Source organism: Gadus macrocephalus, chromosome 8 (genome assembly GCF_031168955.1).
Source record: "Gadus macrocephalus chromosome 8, ASM3116895v1".
Lineage (NCBI taxonomy): Eukaryota > Metazoa > Chordata > Actinopteri > Gadiformes > Gadidae > Gadus > Gadus macrocephalus.
Genome location: NC_082389.1, coordinates 16,163,546 through 16,181,518, shown reverse-complemented (window position 1 = coordinate 16,181,518; position 17,973 = coordinate 16,163,546). Strand labels below are relative to the sequence as shown.

At 47.7% G+C, this 17,973-nt stretch overlaps 1 protein-coding gene across 20 annotated transcripts in view; it reads right to left on the bottom strand.

Moving 5' to 3' along the window:
- Nucleotides 1–5,219: 5,219 nt before the first annotated feature.
- The window catches only part of LOC132463371 (transcription factor E2-alpha-like), a 23,470-nt gene continuing 10,716 nt past the window's right edge, over nucleotides 5,220–17,973 (bottom strand). For 7 of the 20 annotated variants that reach the window (XM_060059473.1, XM_060059481.1, XM_060059474.1 and 4 more), the window contains 14 exons: nucleotides 17,550–17,599; nucleotides 15,461–15,560; nucleotides 14,865–15,001; nucleotides 14,147–14,297; nucleotides 13,704–13,762; nucleotides 13,487–13,565; nucleotides 12,320–12,396; nucleotides 11,697–11,870; nucleotides 11,321–11,435; nucleotides 11,028–11,211; nucleotides 10,597–10,659; nucleotides 9,967–10,214; nucleotides 6,770–6,916; nucleotides 6,050–6,203 (listed from right to left, as the gene is read on the bottom strand). In XM_060059473.1, coding sequence (XP_059915456.1) covers nucleotides 6,777–6,916; nucleotides 9,967–10,214; nucleotides 10,597–10,659; nucleotides 11,028–11,211; nucleotides 11,321–11,435; nucleotides 11,697–11,870; nucleotides 12,320–12,396; nucleotides 13,487–13,565; nucleotides 13,704–13,762; nucleotides 14,147–14,297; nucleotides 14,865–15,001; nucleotides 15,461–15,560; nucleotides 17,550–17,599 — 1,577 coding nt within the window. In that variant the 3' untranslated portion in view covers nucleotides 6,050–6,203; nucleotides 6,770–6,776. The other 13 variants (XM_060059483.1, XM_060059487.1, XM_060059492.1 and 10 more) reach the window with 11 other exon arrangements.

Sequence of the window (17,973 nt, the reverse complement as noted above, 5' to 3'; positions counted from 1 at the left end):
AATACTCATAAGCGGACTTTGTTTAACACTACACAAATGCACCAAATATCCATAAAGATGAAATATAGGTGACTGCTAAAAATATTCCTCAGCCTTTACCAAAAACTAAATATAGCCCAACTTAAATATAATAAAATATATATCTGAAACGTTTAGTTTTTTTCTGCATTTCGGTCATTGCCTTTCCAAAATGTTCGATTTTACTGCACAGGATGTAAGCATTTTATGGAAGATTTAACCAGTTAATGCATATGTAGCCTATGTTTTAATTCATGCATCCCTCTCAGTGAGGTGACTCGAATGTCGCTGGCCCATAAGGCACGGGAACAACATATCACATTACACATGATAGATAAGAAGAATTGCAAACGCCAAATACACTTATTCAAATGACTATTTCACCGTCCCACTCACCGCTTGAGGTCATGTAAAAACAAATGAGGTATCAACTGTGGTTAAGATGTCCTTGACGAGATGGAAAGGCTATTGATGTTGGTTGCGGGTACGACATGGCTGTGACCGCCTCTGTTTCAGGTCTGCGGTTGGGCTTGGTGGAACACGCTCTGCAGCACACACGTGCTTCCATAAGTGTTCACCCTCCAGGTCAGATGCAGTTAAGACAAAATGTCAAAATAATTCATCACATCCTCATTGTCTGCTGCATTCACAAAAGGTATACACTTCTCCCAAGATAAACTTGCAGCAATGTCAGTGTGTGCCAAACCATGGCAAAGTTATACTTAAACTTGAACTAAAATGACTAAAATACAAGATTGCATTAAGTTAACTTCAAAGGATAAGATCCACACAATAACAAGGTTTCCTAAATAAAGGTGTCCCCAATTAAATGTAGTTGAGAGGCAGTCTTGAAAAGCCGGTGAACCCAAAACCATTTTTTTGGTTTTAAACATTGTAATTGTTGTAACATTGAACATGATCATCAACACAGATAGCTATACTATTGCATCATTGTTACCAAAATAACAAAAAGAAAAGTAAAATCCTATGTTTTTTCTCACCAAATAACACTTTGAACGGGCCACTCTGCTGGAAACACAGGTGGCGTTCTTTTAGTGACGTCTGAGTGCCCTTTCCAAGGCACTGAGACGTGACTAAAATAACAATCACCTGGCATACCTTTGGCATCACATTGCAGCATTTATTTTGGTCTGGAGAATGTATCCACAACACAATGTCTAAAAAAGTGCAATCTTTTGATCTATGATATTAACGAAGGCGTGTAGGATATATCAGCGGAGTGGTCATATAATTGTGTTACTCACCTCGTCAAACATTGATAGAAATACTTAGGAATATTTGTCAAAAGGAATACATGTAAACATACTGATAACATTTTTCCAATAGTCTTGTCTAAAATAAAATACATCGCGAATACCAGTAGCTCACTTCCTGCTCAGTCCTGCTCATCCATACTCTGCCCTGTAGGCTGATTCTGGAGCCAGCTGTGCTCATGGCTCAAACAGGTATGGTTGCAGGTTGTGGACCTACTATGACCTGTGGGCCAGGGACAGGGGAAGGAGTTTAAAGGGGACAGAAGTCACCCACCTCTTCTTTAAGAATTCTAATTAGTTGAATGAGGGATGTTTCCATGCCTTTTTTCGAAAATAATAAAAATCTTGTAACTAATCCCTCGATGAGATGCATATGTGCTTGGAAAGAAGAAAATTACATTATAGGGAGCAATTTATATTCTGTCACTTGCAGCCTTTTATGGAGGTAGAAATAGTGCCACCCTGTGTTCATCTGGAGATACAGCAATTTCAGTGTAATTTATAGACTCAAACCCCTAGATATAAATTAGAATGAGAGTAATCGGGATGCCATTTCGTAAATTCTAACCTTAACCTGGAGAGGATACTGATATAAGTATTGTCTTAATGATAGCATCACAGTCTTAGGATGTGATGCTAAGAATGAACTATAATATGTATAGTTAATATGGTGATTTTATTATAAAATAATTATAGGATCATAATTTAAAACTAACTTTCACCACTTACATAAACTACTCGTAATTTCCCGTGAATTTGCTTGCTGTTGATAGTCCAGTAGGTAAGGTGAACCACATCTCCCACCGTCCCCTTAAAAGCCATGTAGGCGACTCTGCACAGAGAACAAGAGCTTGATTAGTTATTCACTTATTTCAGCGTACTATCAAAATAATTATAATGCCATTATATGTTAGTAATATTAATAATGTCAAACAAATGGGTTATATCCAAAGCTAGTAAAACAAAAGTTTTCTGTAAACATTCTAGAACAGCTACAAGTTATATTTGAGGACATCAACACACGCATCGAAGCAATCTGGTATTTATAAAGTGTAGAAAACAGACACAATGTAAGGATGACTGGCAGCATTGTTAGGTAGGCTACCAGGCAGTTGCGGAATACGGCCGGGGTTGCCAGCTTGGGCGGGAAATCGGGCCAAATCTGGCAACACTGACTACGGATAGCTTGTGAGCGAGGCAATCAGACCAGCACAGTTCAGGCTGGTTGGCCTACTAGCCGTTCATGGCCATTCATAGTGGGAGCTGACTGATCGAATAAGTCTTACCAGGATTGGCGATGTACACATTCTTCTTCCCGGTGAATTTAGAAGTCAATTTACTTTGTTCCGCCACGTAAACAAAGCAAGCGAAAGTATCGAAGGTCGAAACTTTATATCTACTAGCGCCCAGGCCTCATTGCGCACGCGCAACAAATCTTCTGTAAACACCAGTTGGCCGTCACCTTTTAGTTTGATGAAAGTAATACCTCGCAAAGGTTTATTTTAGTAGGCCTATTATTGAAGTTAACATGGAACCATGTAAGACAAAGACATGGTTAGCTGATAATATAATATTTGTAATGTATTGGGATCATTTAACTAATATCCATTTGCAGTACTACTGCAGTTGATTTTATATGGCCTATGCAGTGCAGCTCAGTAAATTAGAAAAACACGGAACAGAAATTACCGAATTAATAAAAATAACTAAGTATTATAGAAAGTCAATTTACCCTATATAAAGCAAAACATTATCTTTGCCGTTGTCCATAGCAGAGAAAAGCCTTATGTAACCATTTATTAGTATTTTTTTCCATTTAGCTCAAACAAGACATTGGAAAATGTATGTATTGTTATTAAAAATGGCACATTTATTGCTACATTACTGTTATATACACGACAGCTCTCAATATCTACTTTATATATAAAAAATAGGAAACTGGAGGCACTTTGAGGACATACCTTACATACATAGTGTCCCCAAATATGATGATGAGACAGTGGCTTGTGGAGCAGTGTATCTATTGTGTACAAGAGTAGGTTGAGTTGGTCTTCCCCCGCCAAAAAAATAACACAAAATATCTTGTGTGTCTTGGAACACAGAATATACTGTAGAAATCTTTCTCATAAAGGTAAATGAAATGTAGCAATGTGTAATTTCACTTTCATACATCGGACCAAAAGCGCACCCAGATAAGTCGGGTGTGCGGGACAGGAGTTTGGGTGAATTGACAGCGCTGCTCCATCGGGCGAGCATGAAACAAACGGACAAAATGACCAATATTGGTATACAAAACACTGTTACATATCAGTATCCGTTTACAACAATAAAACTGATGTGGACATACCGCTGTACATAATGCACATGCCATCAGGGATGAAGATATATTTCTTAAATAAATTCAGTACATACTAGATACGTTTGAAATAGTCGTTAGGGTCCTCTTACCAAGTTAAAAACATGATGTAATCAGGGTGTTTTCCCCTCTCCTATAAATTCATTAACTATATCTTACTTCACGAACTGACAGAAATCAGTGCCATGAAGCGTCATTGTTCATTTTGATGCACTGAGATGTACGTTTAATTGTTCATTTTGATGAGCTGGGATGTAAATTGAATTGTTCATTTTGATGTGCTGAGACAATGTCAAATATCCTAAGTAAATCTTTTTTTTTTTTTTTTTTTTTTTTTTAAATACATGTTTTTATAAAAAGGAACAACCTAGTAGTCTTTCACTGTGTAGTAGACAGGTATTCAGGCACTAGTGAGCAACCATTATCAAAACTCCCAAAGTCAGGAAAAGACTAAGGCCACCCTTTTGATTTGTTTATATGTTTCATATGCTGTCATAATGAAACTAGGAATATTAAGCAGATTGTACACAACAAAAGTACCTAACAAGAGTCAGTAATTGATATGGGCCGGGACTTCAGTCAAAGGAAGAGTGGGGCTTTGGTGAAGAAAATGTTCAACAAAAGTATGTATTATGACACCCAACTTGCAAGCGGCAGAAGATTTCCACTATGCCTCGTGTTATAGTACATTTTTCGAAACGTATTTTGAAAAAGCATAGCAATTTTGTGCTGCTGGTAGAAAATATTGGCATTTCTAACATCCAAGCACCGGACACAAATCCATTTAAAATAAAAGGGGTACACCTCACTTTGTTCCTGGCATCTAAATTGAGCTTTCTTCAATTTAAACAATGTAAACAAACAAACAAAAAGCATTCCAAAAGTAAAAACTGATACATCTATCTTACAAAGTAAAAAATACAATACAAAAACTGAAAGATTATTAAATTCTACAAAAAAAGGAAGATTCTTACAAACATGTTTGCAATAATAATAAAAAAAACGGGAGGATGGGTTGGGGGGGCTGGGGAAAATCGGTGGGGGGGGGGTCGGCTGGGGGGGGGGGACACCAAATGCAACAACAGCCAAAATAAAACATGAACAAAGAAACAAATCAAAACAATGGCAATGGGGTAATACTACCAGAAGGTAGCGCAATAACACTCATGATCCCTTTCAAATCTTTTTTTTTTTTTTCAATTTCCTGGTTAAATGCAGTTTACTAAAATACAGTTCGCTCTCAGTCCTACATTAAGTCTCCCACATCCGAGTGAGTGTGGCCCTGGCCACAACAGAAGGTTCTCCGCCGTGCGGTTATGAAAAGCGTCCCAAGGTTCACGGCGGGCCCTGGGGGCATGGCAGGAACACGGCGACCCGTCCGCGCCGCCGCCGCTGCCACCGCCGCCGCCGCCGCCGCCGCCGCCGCCGCTGCCGCCGCTGCCGCGGGTGGAGGAAACTCTGACGGGCCCTGTCTCCGCGTGCCCCGGGGGTTGCCATGACAACCGGCCGAGGATGAATGGCGCCGAGGGCAGTGAAGGTTACGTTGCGTTCGCCTCCGTCCAGCAGCAGTATCCAAATGGCGTGCGCATGCACACAACCCACCCATCCCCCCCCCCCCCCCCCTCCCCTCCCCCCATGTGATCAGCGGGAAGCTCCACTGGTAATGAGTCCTCTCTCTTGTGTCGGTCGGTGGTTTATCCCTCTCTGGCAGTCGTTCCATTCTGTAACCATGGCAGTGACATTAAAAGATGGCCGGGACGTAATAGTTGGGGGTACCAATGGTTAAAATAACAAATACCTAAGTCCGTGACTGGCAGAGTTCAGTTTTTTTTATCTTAAAAAAAAACAATCTACAGCCAATAGTGACTAGCATACACACACGCACACAAAAGATGAAACATCTCTGTCCAGTATTTCAAATGCTATTATGGCCTTGTCTCTCCAAACCTACATCCATATTTCAGTCATCTTTTAAAGGGGAAAGGAAAATTATTGTAAATTTATCATGACCAAACACTATGCCTAAAATAGGCAAACATTACAACAGGTATTATTCAAACACATGATTTACTCTGGTGTCCTTTTTTGCCTGTAATGAATGTTAAGACCTCCTGTTCCAACGGGAATGCCGAATAACTATCCAAGGATACAGATCCCAAACTTGCTCCATTGAGCAATTTATCCAAAAGTACTATTTGATCCAAACACAATTTGCTCCCAACAAGAAACCAACTTTTGTTTTCTTTTGAAATGTCTTACAAAAAAAAAAAACATAACCGGTAGACCGGACCTCATTATGTTCCGATTTCAAAAAGTCTCAAAAAAATGTCCCTTCAGAGTTCACAGATTTGCAATTTTCAAGACTCCTAAAACTCTTTCGATGAATGTGCTTGATACTCTCTTATTCATGATCAGGAATGTGGCCACTGGCTTTGCGGTAATGAGGTGTGTGTGTCCGTGTTTTCCATTTGTTTTCTGTTTTTTTTTAACACGCACTGTAATGCATGATAATAGGTTAAGGCCACATGTTTTAAGGGCTGTACAATCAACAGGAACTGCAAGGCAAGAAGAAAAAAAACAAAACAGGATTAGTCTTAGGTTTTTGCCCAACGTATACATTTCTTTATAAATGTGTGTAATAATGTGTAATGCTGCTTTTCCATGGCCTTGTTCATAAACAACGTTCTTTGAGCAATTGTGAACATACCCTGTGAAGGACAAAGTACTTCTCTTACAGGTTGGCAGTCTAGTGAGTAGGCGGGACATCTAGTTCAAATCATAGCCCACAACCAAGAGTCATTATAATGGGTCAGCTACCTTTGTATTTAAAATTACATCCAGTGGCGGCAACACTGGAAACCAAACAAAGGCAGCAAAATGACTGATCTGGATATTAGCGTGAGGACGACCTGTTCAGCCGTGAACCAGTCAGCCCAATGGCCATACTGTTGAACGGAATTGGTTGCAGACGAGCCCATCGTTCACAAAGCCTGCCTCTGAGGCGCTCGCTTTTTAGTAACGCGGTGAAGCTCGCGGCACGGTGCGCCTCAGTTTAAGCGTGGGAAAGCAGCGCAACCTTTGACTTGATCCATCGGATCCGGCGATCTTACGGTGGACGTACCTGAGAATCACATATGGTTCACTGGGTTGTGTCCATCTCCTCCTAGCCCGGGGTGACCCCCTCCCAGCTGCATCTGGGGGTCCACGCCCGACACCTTCTCCTCTTCCCGTCTCTTCAGGCACGCAGCCTTTGGGTTTAAATTACGCTCTTTGGAGAGAAGGACACACAGGGATAAGTCAAGACACTGGACAGCGGTGGCAGCGCGTCTATAATGATCATCGCAGGGCTGAGGGGGAGTGCTGGGACATGGCAGCACTGAATGAACAGAAAATGTGACAAAGCAGAAGAGAAGCGAGTAGGAACATAAGACGGTGTGGAGAGATGGCAGCAGAAGAGCAGGAAGGCTCATCCTCTCTTCCCCATTCGTTAGGCTTTTGTTCCTCCAGGTGAACCAAAAGAGAAGGGGTGGCAGAGGATGGCTCAAGCAAGTCAAGATGAGGGTTAGGTGTGGACGCAGAGCAGCTCCTATTGGTAGTTGGATAGAATTGGGTGAGAGGGTGTGGGCGCAGTCTGACGACTCTATGCCCCCTTTTGCACGTCTCGCACACCAGCCATCGCGAGATGGGCTGGGTGGGGTTCTGGGGCGATCTGGAAGGCCTTCCAGTAGACGGGGGCGGGGCGGGGGTCGGGGGGGGGGGGGGGGGGGGCGACCTACCTCGCACCTGCTTCTCCAGCCCCAGTATGACCTGGACGGCCTGCTGCAGTATGATGAGCTTGGTCTGGGCCTTGTCGCTCTGCAGGTGGAGCTGACACATGCGGCCCAGCTGTCGGAAGGCTTCGTTTATGTCGCGCACGCGCACCCGCTCCCTAGCATTGTTGGCCAGCCGCCGCTCGCGCTCCCGCTGCTCCTTCTCCTCGGCAGTCATGTTCTCGTCGGCCACCGAGACAACGCTGCAGCTGCTGCTGGGAGGAGAGGGTTGGTTTGGAAGGTCTGGTTAACAAACCCAAACCACAGCCTCGCATCTGCCCCCTTTACCCGTGCGTCGTTCACCCGCCCGGCCTCAGATGTGCGCCCTTAAACGCCGTCCCTCGCTCCCTAAATACCGGCCTGCCTTACCATACTCCCCACCGCGACCGCGACAACCCCCCCACCCAAACGCCCGTCGTTTCTGTTTTTGTTGCTACTTGGTGCTGAAGAAACTCCTGTGTTGTTACTGGCTACGCATTCGGTCCTTCATGTCTAGCCAAGTATGACTCAAGCGGTGGACTGGAGGGAAGAACCTGGCGGAGGCGTGTGGCAGGAGAGAGCGGAGCGGTGGAAACTGAGGACATGGCTTCTTCGGCTGTACCTGGTGTGGGAACCACAGACCAGCAGCCTTTTGCGACCAAAAGGTCCAGTTCTGATGCCGTCGCGGACAAACGCGCACACACAATTGTTCTCGGCCAATACGTCTCTGTGTGTGATTTGAGGAGAGGTGCAGGCAGGGTTTTTTTTTTTCCCCCCCTCGGGCCTGACAGAAATATTCAAATTAATTTGGACCAGGACTGACACGTTGGTAGTCGAGCCCCAACCACTTTTTCTTTAAAAAAAAAAGGTCAGCGGTTCTGCTGGTCGCCGAGGTCGGGACGGGAGATGGAGAAGGGCTTGTGGGCACTGTCAAAAAGGGCGGTGAGAGGGGATGAGGGAGGGAGCGAGGATGGAAGCGACACCCTCTGCCAGATATAGCGCACAGACAAGGCCATGAAAAGGGAAGCCAAAGGGAGAGACTTGTGGTGTCGTGTTAAATACATCAGGGGGAGAGACGATGTATTTATTGGAGGATGAGGAAGAGGAGGAATCTGCTGCCATCTGCGAAAGGAAGATGAGGAGAGAGATGGGCGGGGGAGATGGATGAAGGAATGGAAATCTGTGTACCGCGTACAGGCCACTGGGAGGCCAAATAAAAAGAGGGAGGAAACGTTCGGAGAGGGCCAGGGCATGCAGCACGGAGAAGGAAACTGCAGTTAAGGTGGAATGCAGGTTAACACACATGAGGACAAACTACCGAGTGACAACCCGTCCCACACGATGACCAGACACAGAGCGGTGCATGGTAAGGTTAACAGCCGCACAGGGCAGAAAGCATGTGTAACGATGACAGACAATGGGAACACAAACGACTCTTCCAACTGTTCTAAAAACACAAAACACTTTGCTATGATGTCTTTAAATGTTTAAGGCGTAGTTTGTTAGAAGTAGCACAATGAGACACATTCTAAGCGAAAGGGGAATGAGGGAACCGCGACTGAAGGAGAAAACAAAAAAAAGGTAATGTTAATTCAGTTAAGGGACAGACACATGGAAGCATGTTCACAGTGGAGACAGAGCGTCCATTGTAGGGTACATGGACTCTAAGCACACACACCGCGTCAGGGCGGGCCCTAGCACTCGTGCACGCGTCAGTCGGAAGAACGTAATCCTCTCGAAAGAGTGCACGTCTCAAAACACCCACTCGCGGTTTCACTTCTTTGTTTCCCTCGTTCGGGCCCCCCCCCCCCCCCCACGGCGGGCTTGCAGCCCTGCGGCCTTAATGAGGGGCCGGGCCCCGGGTCAGACCCACAGGGACTAGTTCAGCCACTCCTGCTCTGAACAATGCTTATGACTTTGGCCCCTTCCGGCCGGCTAGGATGACATCCGGTGATGTCGCTTGTTGAACAACAATGGCAAGTGACATCACTTGGCACAAAGAGTGTTTGTTATTGTGCCCTTTCCGTCCTCTGGTCACCCGTTTGAAGTAATATCTACCATCTAGTAGTACTTTAAAATTGAATTGAATCCAGGTTGGAGTCCCAGAGAAAGGACCAAGTTCCTTTAGGTCGGGTTGGAGTCCCGACGTGGGTACCAGAGAGACTGTTGGTCTGATCTTAAATACATTGCACCTTCTAAACTGCTGATCTATTGTATTCATTTCTTTGCATATGTTTTCTTTTACTTATCTATTCTTTTATTTTATTGTGTGACAGTGTTTATACGTGAAGCACTTTGAGTCTGCCTTGTGTATGAAAAAGACTATATAAATAAAGTTGCCTTGCCTTGCCTAAAAAAGGGGCACATGTACTAGCATCTACTGAGCACCGAGTAGCGACATTGGAAGCGTGGGAAAAGCATTGTTCCGTTCAACAAGGAGGAAAGCAAAGAAGTGAAGCCTGGCAGGGAGGTTTTGGATCGGAACAGCGCCCCCTTCCCCTCCTCCTCCTTCCCGGGGACCCCCACTGACCTCTGACTTGCTGCTCCAGGTTGAGTATAACGTTTACGGCCTGGTGCAGTATGAGGAGTTTGGTCTGGGGTTTCTCATTGCTTAGGTGTAGCTGACACATGCGCCCCAGCTCCTTAAAAGCCTCGTTGATGTCCCGCACGCGTAGCCGCTCGCGAGCGTTGTTTGCCACCCTCCGCTCTTTCTCCCGCTCAGCCTTCACTTCCACCGGCAGATCCTCGTCATCGTCATCCAAATCCACATCGTCCCCGCTGGCGGAGCGTCAGTGGTAGAGGAGGGGGAAGGAAACAGGAGCAGTTTGTACAGTTGGCCAGGAATGGGCGACTCTACAGGGTTGCGTTGCGGGCAACTCAAGACATTTTTTATCTGGTCAACTTCGAATATATATATATATATATATATATAGTAAAATGGATGACTCTAAACGTTCTAGTAAAAGGTTCTAGTTCGAGTCCCATAAAAGTATTACAAATTAATGACATTATACTTTAACTACTGCTTTAGGAGGCATACTAAGTTATATTCATCACGTCTGTGGGGCATTTTTGTACTGGCAAATGTTCCTGATTCGACTGTAAACGAGGCATGCTGTGTTTTTGCTTTAGAGCCATCTACTTGTTGAGAGGGACTTACGATTCTGTTGCACGGGTTAGCCTGGTTAAGAGTTGGGATATCCGAAATTCACCCACGTCTGAACTAACGGGTGACACACTCATCTCATTTTATTCAGATGTACCGTCAACCAGACTGCGGAATTAAACCCCCTTTAAGATCCACGTAGCCACGCCAAGTCTAACTAGATTTAGTGTTGGCCTGTTTCCAGATAAGTCAACTGAGATTAGCACCCACCCCAGTTTAAACATGTGTAAAGTTCATTCATTATCCTTACTTCTTAAACAACAGATCTAAGCTAGCATCACTTATTACAGAACAAAGAAATCAACATCTACAGCAAACATTAAAAACCAAGAGCGATTAAACATACAAACAAACTTAAATAGCCCAAAAATTAACACCAAAATAGTCGCTCTGTGAACGTCACAACGGGCGGACTCTCTAAACACCTGGATCGGATGCGAGCCTTCATGTCCTTCCTCTCGTCGTCCGACTTGTCGTTCATGGAGGAGTCGTCGTCGTCGTCGTCCTTGTCCTCCCGCTTGAGGTCCCCCCCGCCGGAGCGGGACAGGCCGCCGGGCAGCCCTAGGAGAGAGGTGAGCAGTGAAGACACTGAGCAGGCCGAAGGAAGGCCTGCTGAGGAGCGTTACACACAGGAGTCCCACGGGGCAGGGGGGGCGTGGAGAACAAAGTGCAGCGCGCAGTGTCGCGTGGCGTCGTGTCCGCCGCGCGCGAGGCTTACCGTTGAAGCCTTCGGCCTGAGAGCCCGGCTGGCCAGAGGAGGCGCCGTGCTGGCCGTGCAGCAGGCCGCCACTAGAGGGCAGTCCAGGAGAGTCCTCGTGGTTGCCTCCTGATATCTACAACGATGGAATAAAAGAATGGCGTTTTTGTTGCATACATTTTTTTTCTCCCCCCCCCCGCACAAACATCAATTTGTATATCCCCGTCGGGTGCTTTGGTAACGACGGAGGCGTCACAGCGTCACGGCGTCTCGGCCGCCCGTACGGGACTGTTCTCAGACATATCGTACGCCCGGTCCACGCGTCCGCGCGTTTATTTAGCTTCATTCATTCACGTGGCCCCGTCTCCTCCAGCCTTCATTATGTGGGGGTCCTCACCAGTCCCTGAAGGCGACTGGCCATGCCCAGCCCCGCACTGCCGAAGGTCTGTGCCAGCCCCATGCCAGACGAGAGCAGGCTGTGCATCTCTGCCAGACCTGGGCCTCCCTGGCCGCCGGCGTGACGCTGGAGAACATGGATGGCTTCTTCCAGACGGTCCTCCATTTTATTCTGCTGTGGAGGTGGTGTGCAGAGGGAAGACCGTTTACGATGGCGGCCATTTTTCACTACCGCACAGAACGTATAGCTGAACGTCTGGGATGCTAGGCTCGCAGGGAGCAGTGACGGACGTAAATAAATACTAAAGCTTGTTTAGTGTGTGTAGTCATCCACACGTTGTCAGATTCAAACCGTCACTACACTACAGCCTTATTTTAATACGCATTGATTACATTAAAGGAAGTTAAAAACAATAAGCGCTTGAACCAGGCAGACAGATGATGGTGCTAGCCTGAAGCCAGAGTTAATTATTTTTATTTTTGGGAGTAAAAAGACTTAATCATAAAGTCGATTTACACAATGGAATTTGAAGCGTTTGCATTTCTTAGTTTAGAATTCTAATAGTTTGTGTGAGTGTGTTTGTGTGCAGGGGTGTGTGTGTGGAAATAGCAATATAGACTTACAAGAGCTTGAATTCCTCCCTCAAAGTTGGGGGAGGGTGTGGCCTGGCCGGAGGACCGGGTCCACTGGGAGGCGGAGCCTGGGGACAGCAGGAGGTCAGTTCACGCATTTCATTGGCCGGGACCAACGTGCTCTGGACCCATAACTTGCTTGAGAAAATGTAATAAAAGCTCTGCAACTTGATAAGATTCATATCTCCAGCCTTTATTGCGAGTCGTTTTTGTCTTGGGCTTATTAGCTCAGGCTACATATAATGGCACTCCAACAACTCAAAAGAATGGTTTCTGTAATTGAAAAAAGCATTTCCATTTCCCCTTATTCTCGTATGCAAATCGGTTTGTTCTGCTTCGGTGCATTGCCAAGATGCCTTCATGACTAAATATTTATTTTGGAGAGCCGAGAAAAAAAAAGAAAAAAAAAAAAGAGCCGATCCGGATGTGAATGTGCTCCTCACAGAGGCACAGCCAAGCTGGGCTGGATCCATGTTCCCTCAGAAGTTACTTATCATTCAAATATACCGCTTATGCCAACGTCAAACAGCACTGTTCAGACAGCATAAGGCCCATTAACACACTATTAACCACATCTATTAAAACATATATATTTCACTGGTCCAAACCCCTTTGTTAATCCTAATTTACCCATCAGTGTCGGCCCCATTTGCTTACTTTGGTTGCATACAAAATTAAACGGTAGGCTAGTAGATTGTCAATTACTGCGTAATGACTCCAAATGTTTCAGATGCTTCCCACCGGATCCGATTCCAACAGCGCAATTTATGGCACACAGACCGAAGAGCACCGGAATCACACCACCACCACCACCAGCACTGATAGATTACCTCATCGCTGTACAATTCACCAGCAGCTGCCTTTCCAAACAACTGCAACATTTTGCATTTTTCTCTTGAAAAACAAATGCCCACTCCAACAAGCAGTCGGAGTCGCTCTCCCGGGCGACAAGGGGAGCCATGGAGACTGATGGGAAACACAGCCCTCCTCACGCCGTAAAAACGTCGGAACCACTTCCCATCGACTCCTCTTATGAGGGACTCGGAGGAACAACGGTGAGGGGCTGCGAAAAGCGGCGAGCCAGCCTGCAAGCCTCCTTGAAACTCGGTGACCTTGAGGCTGCATATATAAGAGAGGTGCTTGTGGGCCACTGCTCACCTGAAATAGCCTGGGGCGAGCCGGCGGGGGGAGACGGAGATGAAGGGAAGGCGCTGCTGGTTGCGTCGGAGGGATAGATCTGCAGAGACACACGGGGTGGAAGAAAAACCACGCCGTCACGAGGAGTTCTACTCGAAACGCACAAAGTCGTCCTCGGATTCTGTGCCTCTCCTATGCTGTTTGCGTTTCAAAGTCGGGATATTCTGAGGCTACTCACAGATGCCAGGGCTTTCCCGATCTCGTCGCCTGAACTTCCGGGAGCCGTCCCTCGGTTGGCTGCCAGGGAAAACAGAGCAGTGTGTGCGTTAGAAACACCCAGCACAACTAATCCCACACGGGACAGCTCTGCAAGTAGGGTAGTCTCAAAAAAATAAAAAATACACACACACACACGCACACGCACACACACACACACACACACACACACACACACACACACACACACACACACCGCCAGCCAGACACACACAAACGTAAGATACATACGCGCAAGACAATACACAAACGTAAGACACAAACACACAACGCACAAGAAGACACACAAACACGACACAAAACATGCAACGCAAAAACACAAGACACACACGCACACGCACACACACAGAAGACAGACAACACAAGACACACAACCAGGACGAGGGCGGGGGGGGTGAGCTGTACCCATGATGGCGTCGGTGCCGTTGAGCGGCGGCGTGTGGTTGGGGGGGCCGTAGCCGCTGGAGGCCGAGTGGAAGCCGGGAGGGTGGCTCCCGTTCACCTCGCTGCCGTGCAGCGGGTAGCTCTGGGGGGACAGGGGCAGCGGCTGCCTCTTCTGCGTCCGCAACGACAGAGAGGCACGACAGGGCTTTAAAGACAGGTGCTGCAGGTACCGTTTATGAGTGGGGGGGGGAGGGGGAGCAGGAGACGGGTTTTGGAGATTTTTGTTAATAAATGCTCCTTCTCTCCCTCCATTTCCCAACCGCTGAGTGTTATATTCGCGCTGCCGTGTGCATAACCGTGATTGACAGGCAAGATGGATACCCCAAACCAATCAGGGTCAGAGAGGAGCCAGAAGCGGTCTTAAATCCAAATGGACTCATACAGAAGCAGGCACACAGTCGACCGGAACTGATCGTCTCACAGAGCATTTCACTCACTAATGGCTGACGGATGGCTACGGCATTTCTAACAAATTACACTCAAATGATGGCTCTTAAATCTTGCCTACAGCGCCCACAACCACACAGAAACAGAGATCGACGAATCCTCCCTTTCGCCTCCTTCTTCCTCCCGTGCTTTCCAAACGTTGCAGCGGGTGCCAGGGCACCGGAGACCTCCCTGGGCCCCAGCCAACGGAGCGAGCAGAGGGAGGGAGGGAGAGAGTCCCGGCAGCGCTTACCAGCCTGTCCTGGGGTTGGATGGCAGTGAAGGGGGCGTGCTGGCCCAGGTGGGGGGAGTTGCCCAGCACGGCAGAGTAGCCAGGCTGCACCATCGGCCCGGCGGCCGCCCACGGATCCGAGGAAGGATGGAGGCCTTCTGTTATGGAGGGGGGGGGGGGGGGGGGGGGGTTGTGTGGGAAGAGAGAGACAGAGAGAGGAGGAGGAGGGGGGGGGGGATGAGGTATATAAACCAGCCACAGGAGATGAAAGACAATGAAAGCCACATATGAGACATGTCACATTACGGTGACGACTTTATTCAACCATGAGGGAGTCATTGGGCACGGGGCTGGGCTGGGTGCTGCTGGGGTGGCCCAGGCCTGGGGCAGCGGCACCCAGTCCACTGGCTTACACATATGCTTAGCAAGACAACAAAACACTGTATCTCACCGGCCATCTGCGCCAGAGAATTACCATCACAAACTGATTCCTTCTTTTTTTTTTTTTTTTTTTTCAACAATTAACAATTCTTAACAATTTTGTTGAGCATTGATGACTAGATAGCAGAGAAGGGAGGACTTTTAAAGCAGGGGGCACGGCCCGGGCGTGAACCCACCTTGCATGTAGAACGGTGCCTGGTAGGCGTTGCCCCCCTTTGAGGGCGGGTAGCCAGCGCTGTCCCGGTTAAATTCCTCCCCTGAAGCCGGTGCATACACCTGAAATAAAACACACGCGCACAAACACACGTCAAACCAAGGAAGACCTTTCACAATGCAATTGTTACGTAAAGCTAAAAGGCGTAACAAACAAAATGCCCCCCACAGTCTTTTAGCCAACGTTTTGTAGATAATCTCCAATATTATAATGTTATGCAAAGGCTTACATATACACTTATATGAGCATTTAAATAAACAAACATACAAATAGGACAACAGATTTGCCATCGCTGGTTGATGTTTTTAGCCTTATTTATATATTTTCTAAATGTTCTACAAATGCACTGCTCTCTCAGGGTCGCGTGTCAAACTGAAAATACAAGGAAACATCCATCCAATGATTTCCAGACTTTGAGCGGGACAAGTGCTTGCAGTTTATGGAAACCTCCTCATGGTCATGATGGGCTCTGGGCCCACGAGCAGCACCCCGTTGGACCTGGTCCTCCCGAGGGGGGCCCACCTGTGCCACTTCCCCCCCAAAGCTTGGCCCGCGATACAGGGCCAACTGCAAATCCTTGACCCAGGAGGGTTTACGTTTTTTTTTTTTTTTTTTACAAGCAAACACTACAATCTGTGGCCAACCTACTACTACGCCCCCCCCCCCACCCAACCCTGCCCCCCCCACCCCACCCAACCCCACCCCCCCCACCCCAAACACAGGAACAGAATTTGATTAGGAGAAAATAAACACGGCGCTCCCACAACATGCCCGATTCACCACGGCTCTCCTCTCCCCTGCGTTCCTGGCCGGTGTGGACCCACTACTCCATTCAGCGGCCCGTATCGGATGTGCAGTGTCAGGTTCTATCGGTCGGACTCGTGCCTGCTGCCTCCCGGGCGCCCTGCACCTATCCCACCCTTAAACAAACACCAAGTTGGAACGCTTTGGCGATAAACAACCCGGGTCGGCCGTGTCCCGCCGCCGCCACGCTCCGCCGTGTCCATGGAAACGGGGACATTTTGTCAGCCTTATCGCAGCCGAATAAAAAAAAAAAAAACTGAAACTAGTGTTTTTTTAAAAAAAATAACTGATCGCCGTGCCCCCCCCCCCCACACACACACACACACACACACACTCCCCAACCCCCCCTTTTAAGCGAGACCATTCGGAGAACAACTATACTAACAAGTATCAAAACTATGCATGTGAAACCTGGGATCCAAACCAACTGAAGTTTTTCCTCTGCAATTTGATTAAACAGAGTGAGAGAAAGGAGAGGAAAGAGAGGGGAGAGGAGAAGAGGGAATGGAGAGATGCACTCCTAATTACTGAACCATCTGCCGAGGCCTGGACGCCGGCCAACTTCACTGGCAGCTGGGATAGAGGGATGGGGGAGGGAGAGAGAGAAAGAAAAGAAAGAAAGGGGAGGGCTGTTGTTGGTGGGAGGGAGGGAGGGAGGGGTGGGGGTTTCGGAGGGGGAGAGGGAGGAGTGGGAGGGAGGAGAAGAGGGGGAAAGGAAGAGACGGACAAGGGGAGGAAATAGACTTCCCAGAGCGAGCAAGAGAGAGGGAGAGGGAGAGAGGGAGAGAGTTGGGGTTTTTTGATGCGGTGGGGGTGGGCGGGTGGGCGGGCGGTTCCCCCCCCACCCCCGGTCCCTTTCCTTCGGGGACCCGGCGAGGGCGCCCGGGTCGGCGGTGGGGGTGGGTGCGGGAATATGTGGCTATAAAATAAAGAGGCCGGGACTACGGCAGTCTATAAATTCACATGGCGGTTGACTGAGAGAGTGGCTGTTCCCTTCCTCTCCCTCCCCCGACTGGGCCGGCACACAGCTGGAGCGGCTGCCTGGCTGCTCGCGCAATGCCTCGCCAGAAATAAATAAATAAAGGAAAAGAGCAAAAAAAAAAAAAGAAAAAAAAAAAAACACAAGGAAAGGCTTAGGATGCCAAGTGGAATGTGAAAAGGGGCGTAATCCCGCGAGCGGCGCGGCGCTCGGGCAGAGAGCGACTGCGTGGAAGGAGATAGAGCCGGGGCTGTCTGTTAGCACTCACCGAGGACGGCAGGCCGGGGGGCACCTTCCTGATCTTTTTTGGCTGGGGATCTGAGGAGAAGGGGCGAGAGAGAGAGGAGAACAAGAGTATCGACACAGCCGCTTTGAAACATGCACACGCCTCGCATTATGACGGTGCGGCCACACAGCCGTGAACGGGTCTGCCCGTGTGGAGGCCTCCCCTTCAGCCCCGCTGGAGGAATCTCCATCCATCTGCTTTTAATTCATTAGCGCCTAATCAAGAAGGCCTTTCTAACGCGACGTGTCCGCTGTTTACCAGATAGCAGCGCACTCTGCTGCGCTAAGCAGAAGTGAGACTTCTCGGGCCTATATTTATAACCTCTGTAGGAGAAGTGATGATACGCGGCGATTTAAATATAAACCAGAACAAAGAAAAGTGCGCCCAAAAGGAAACCGAGATGGAA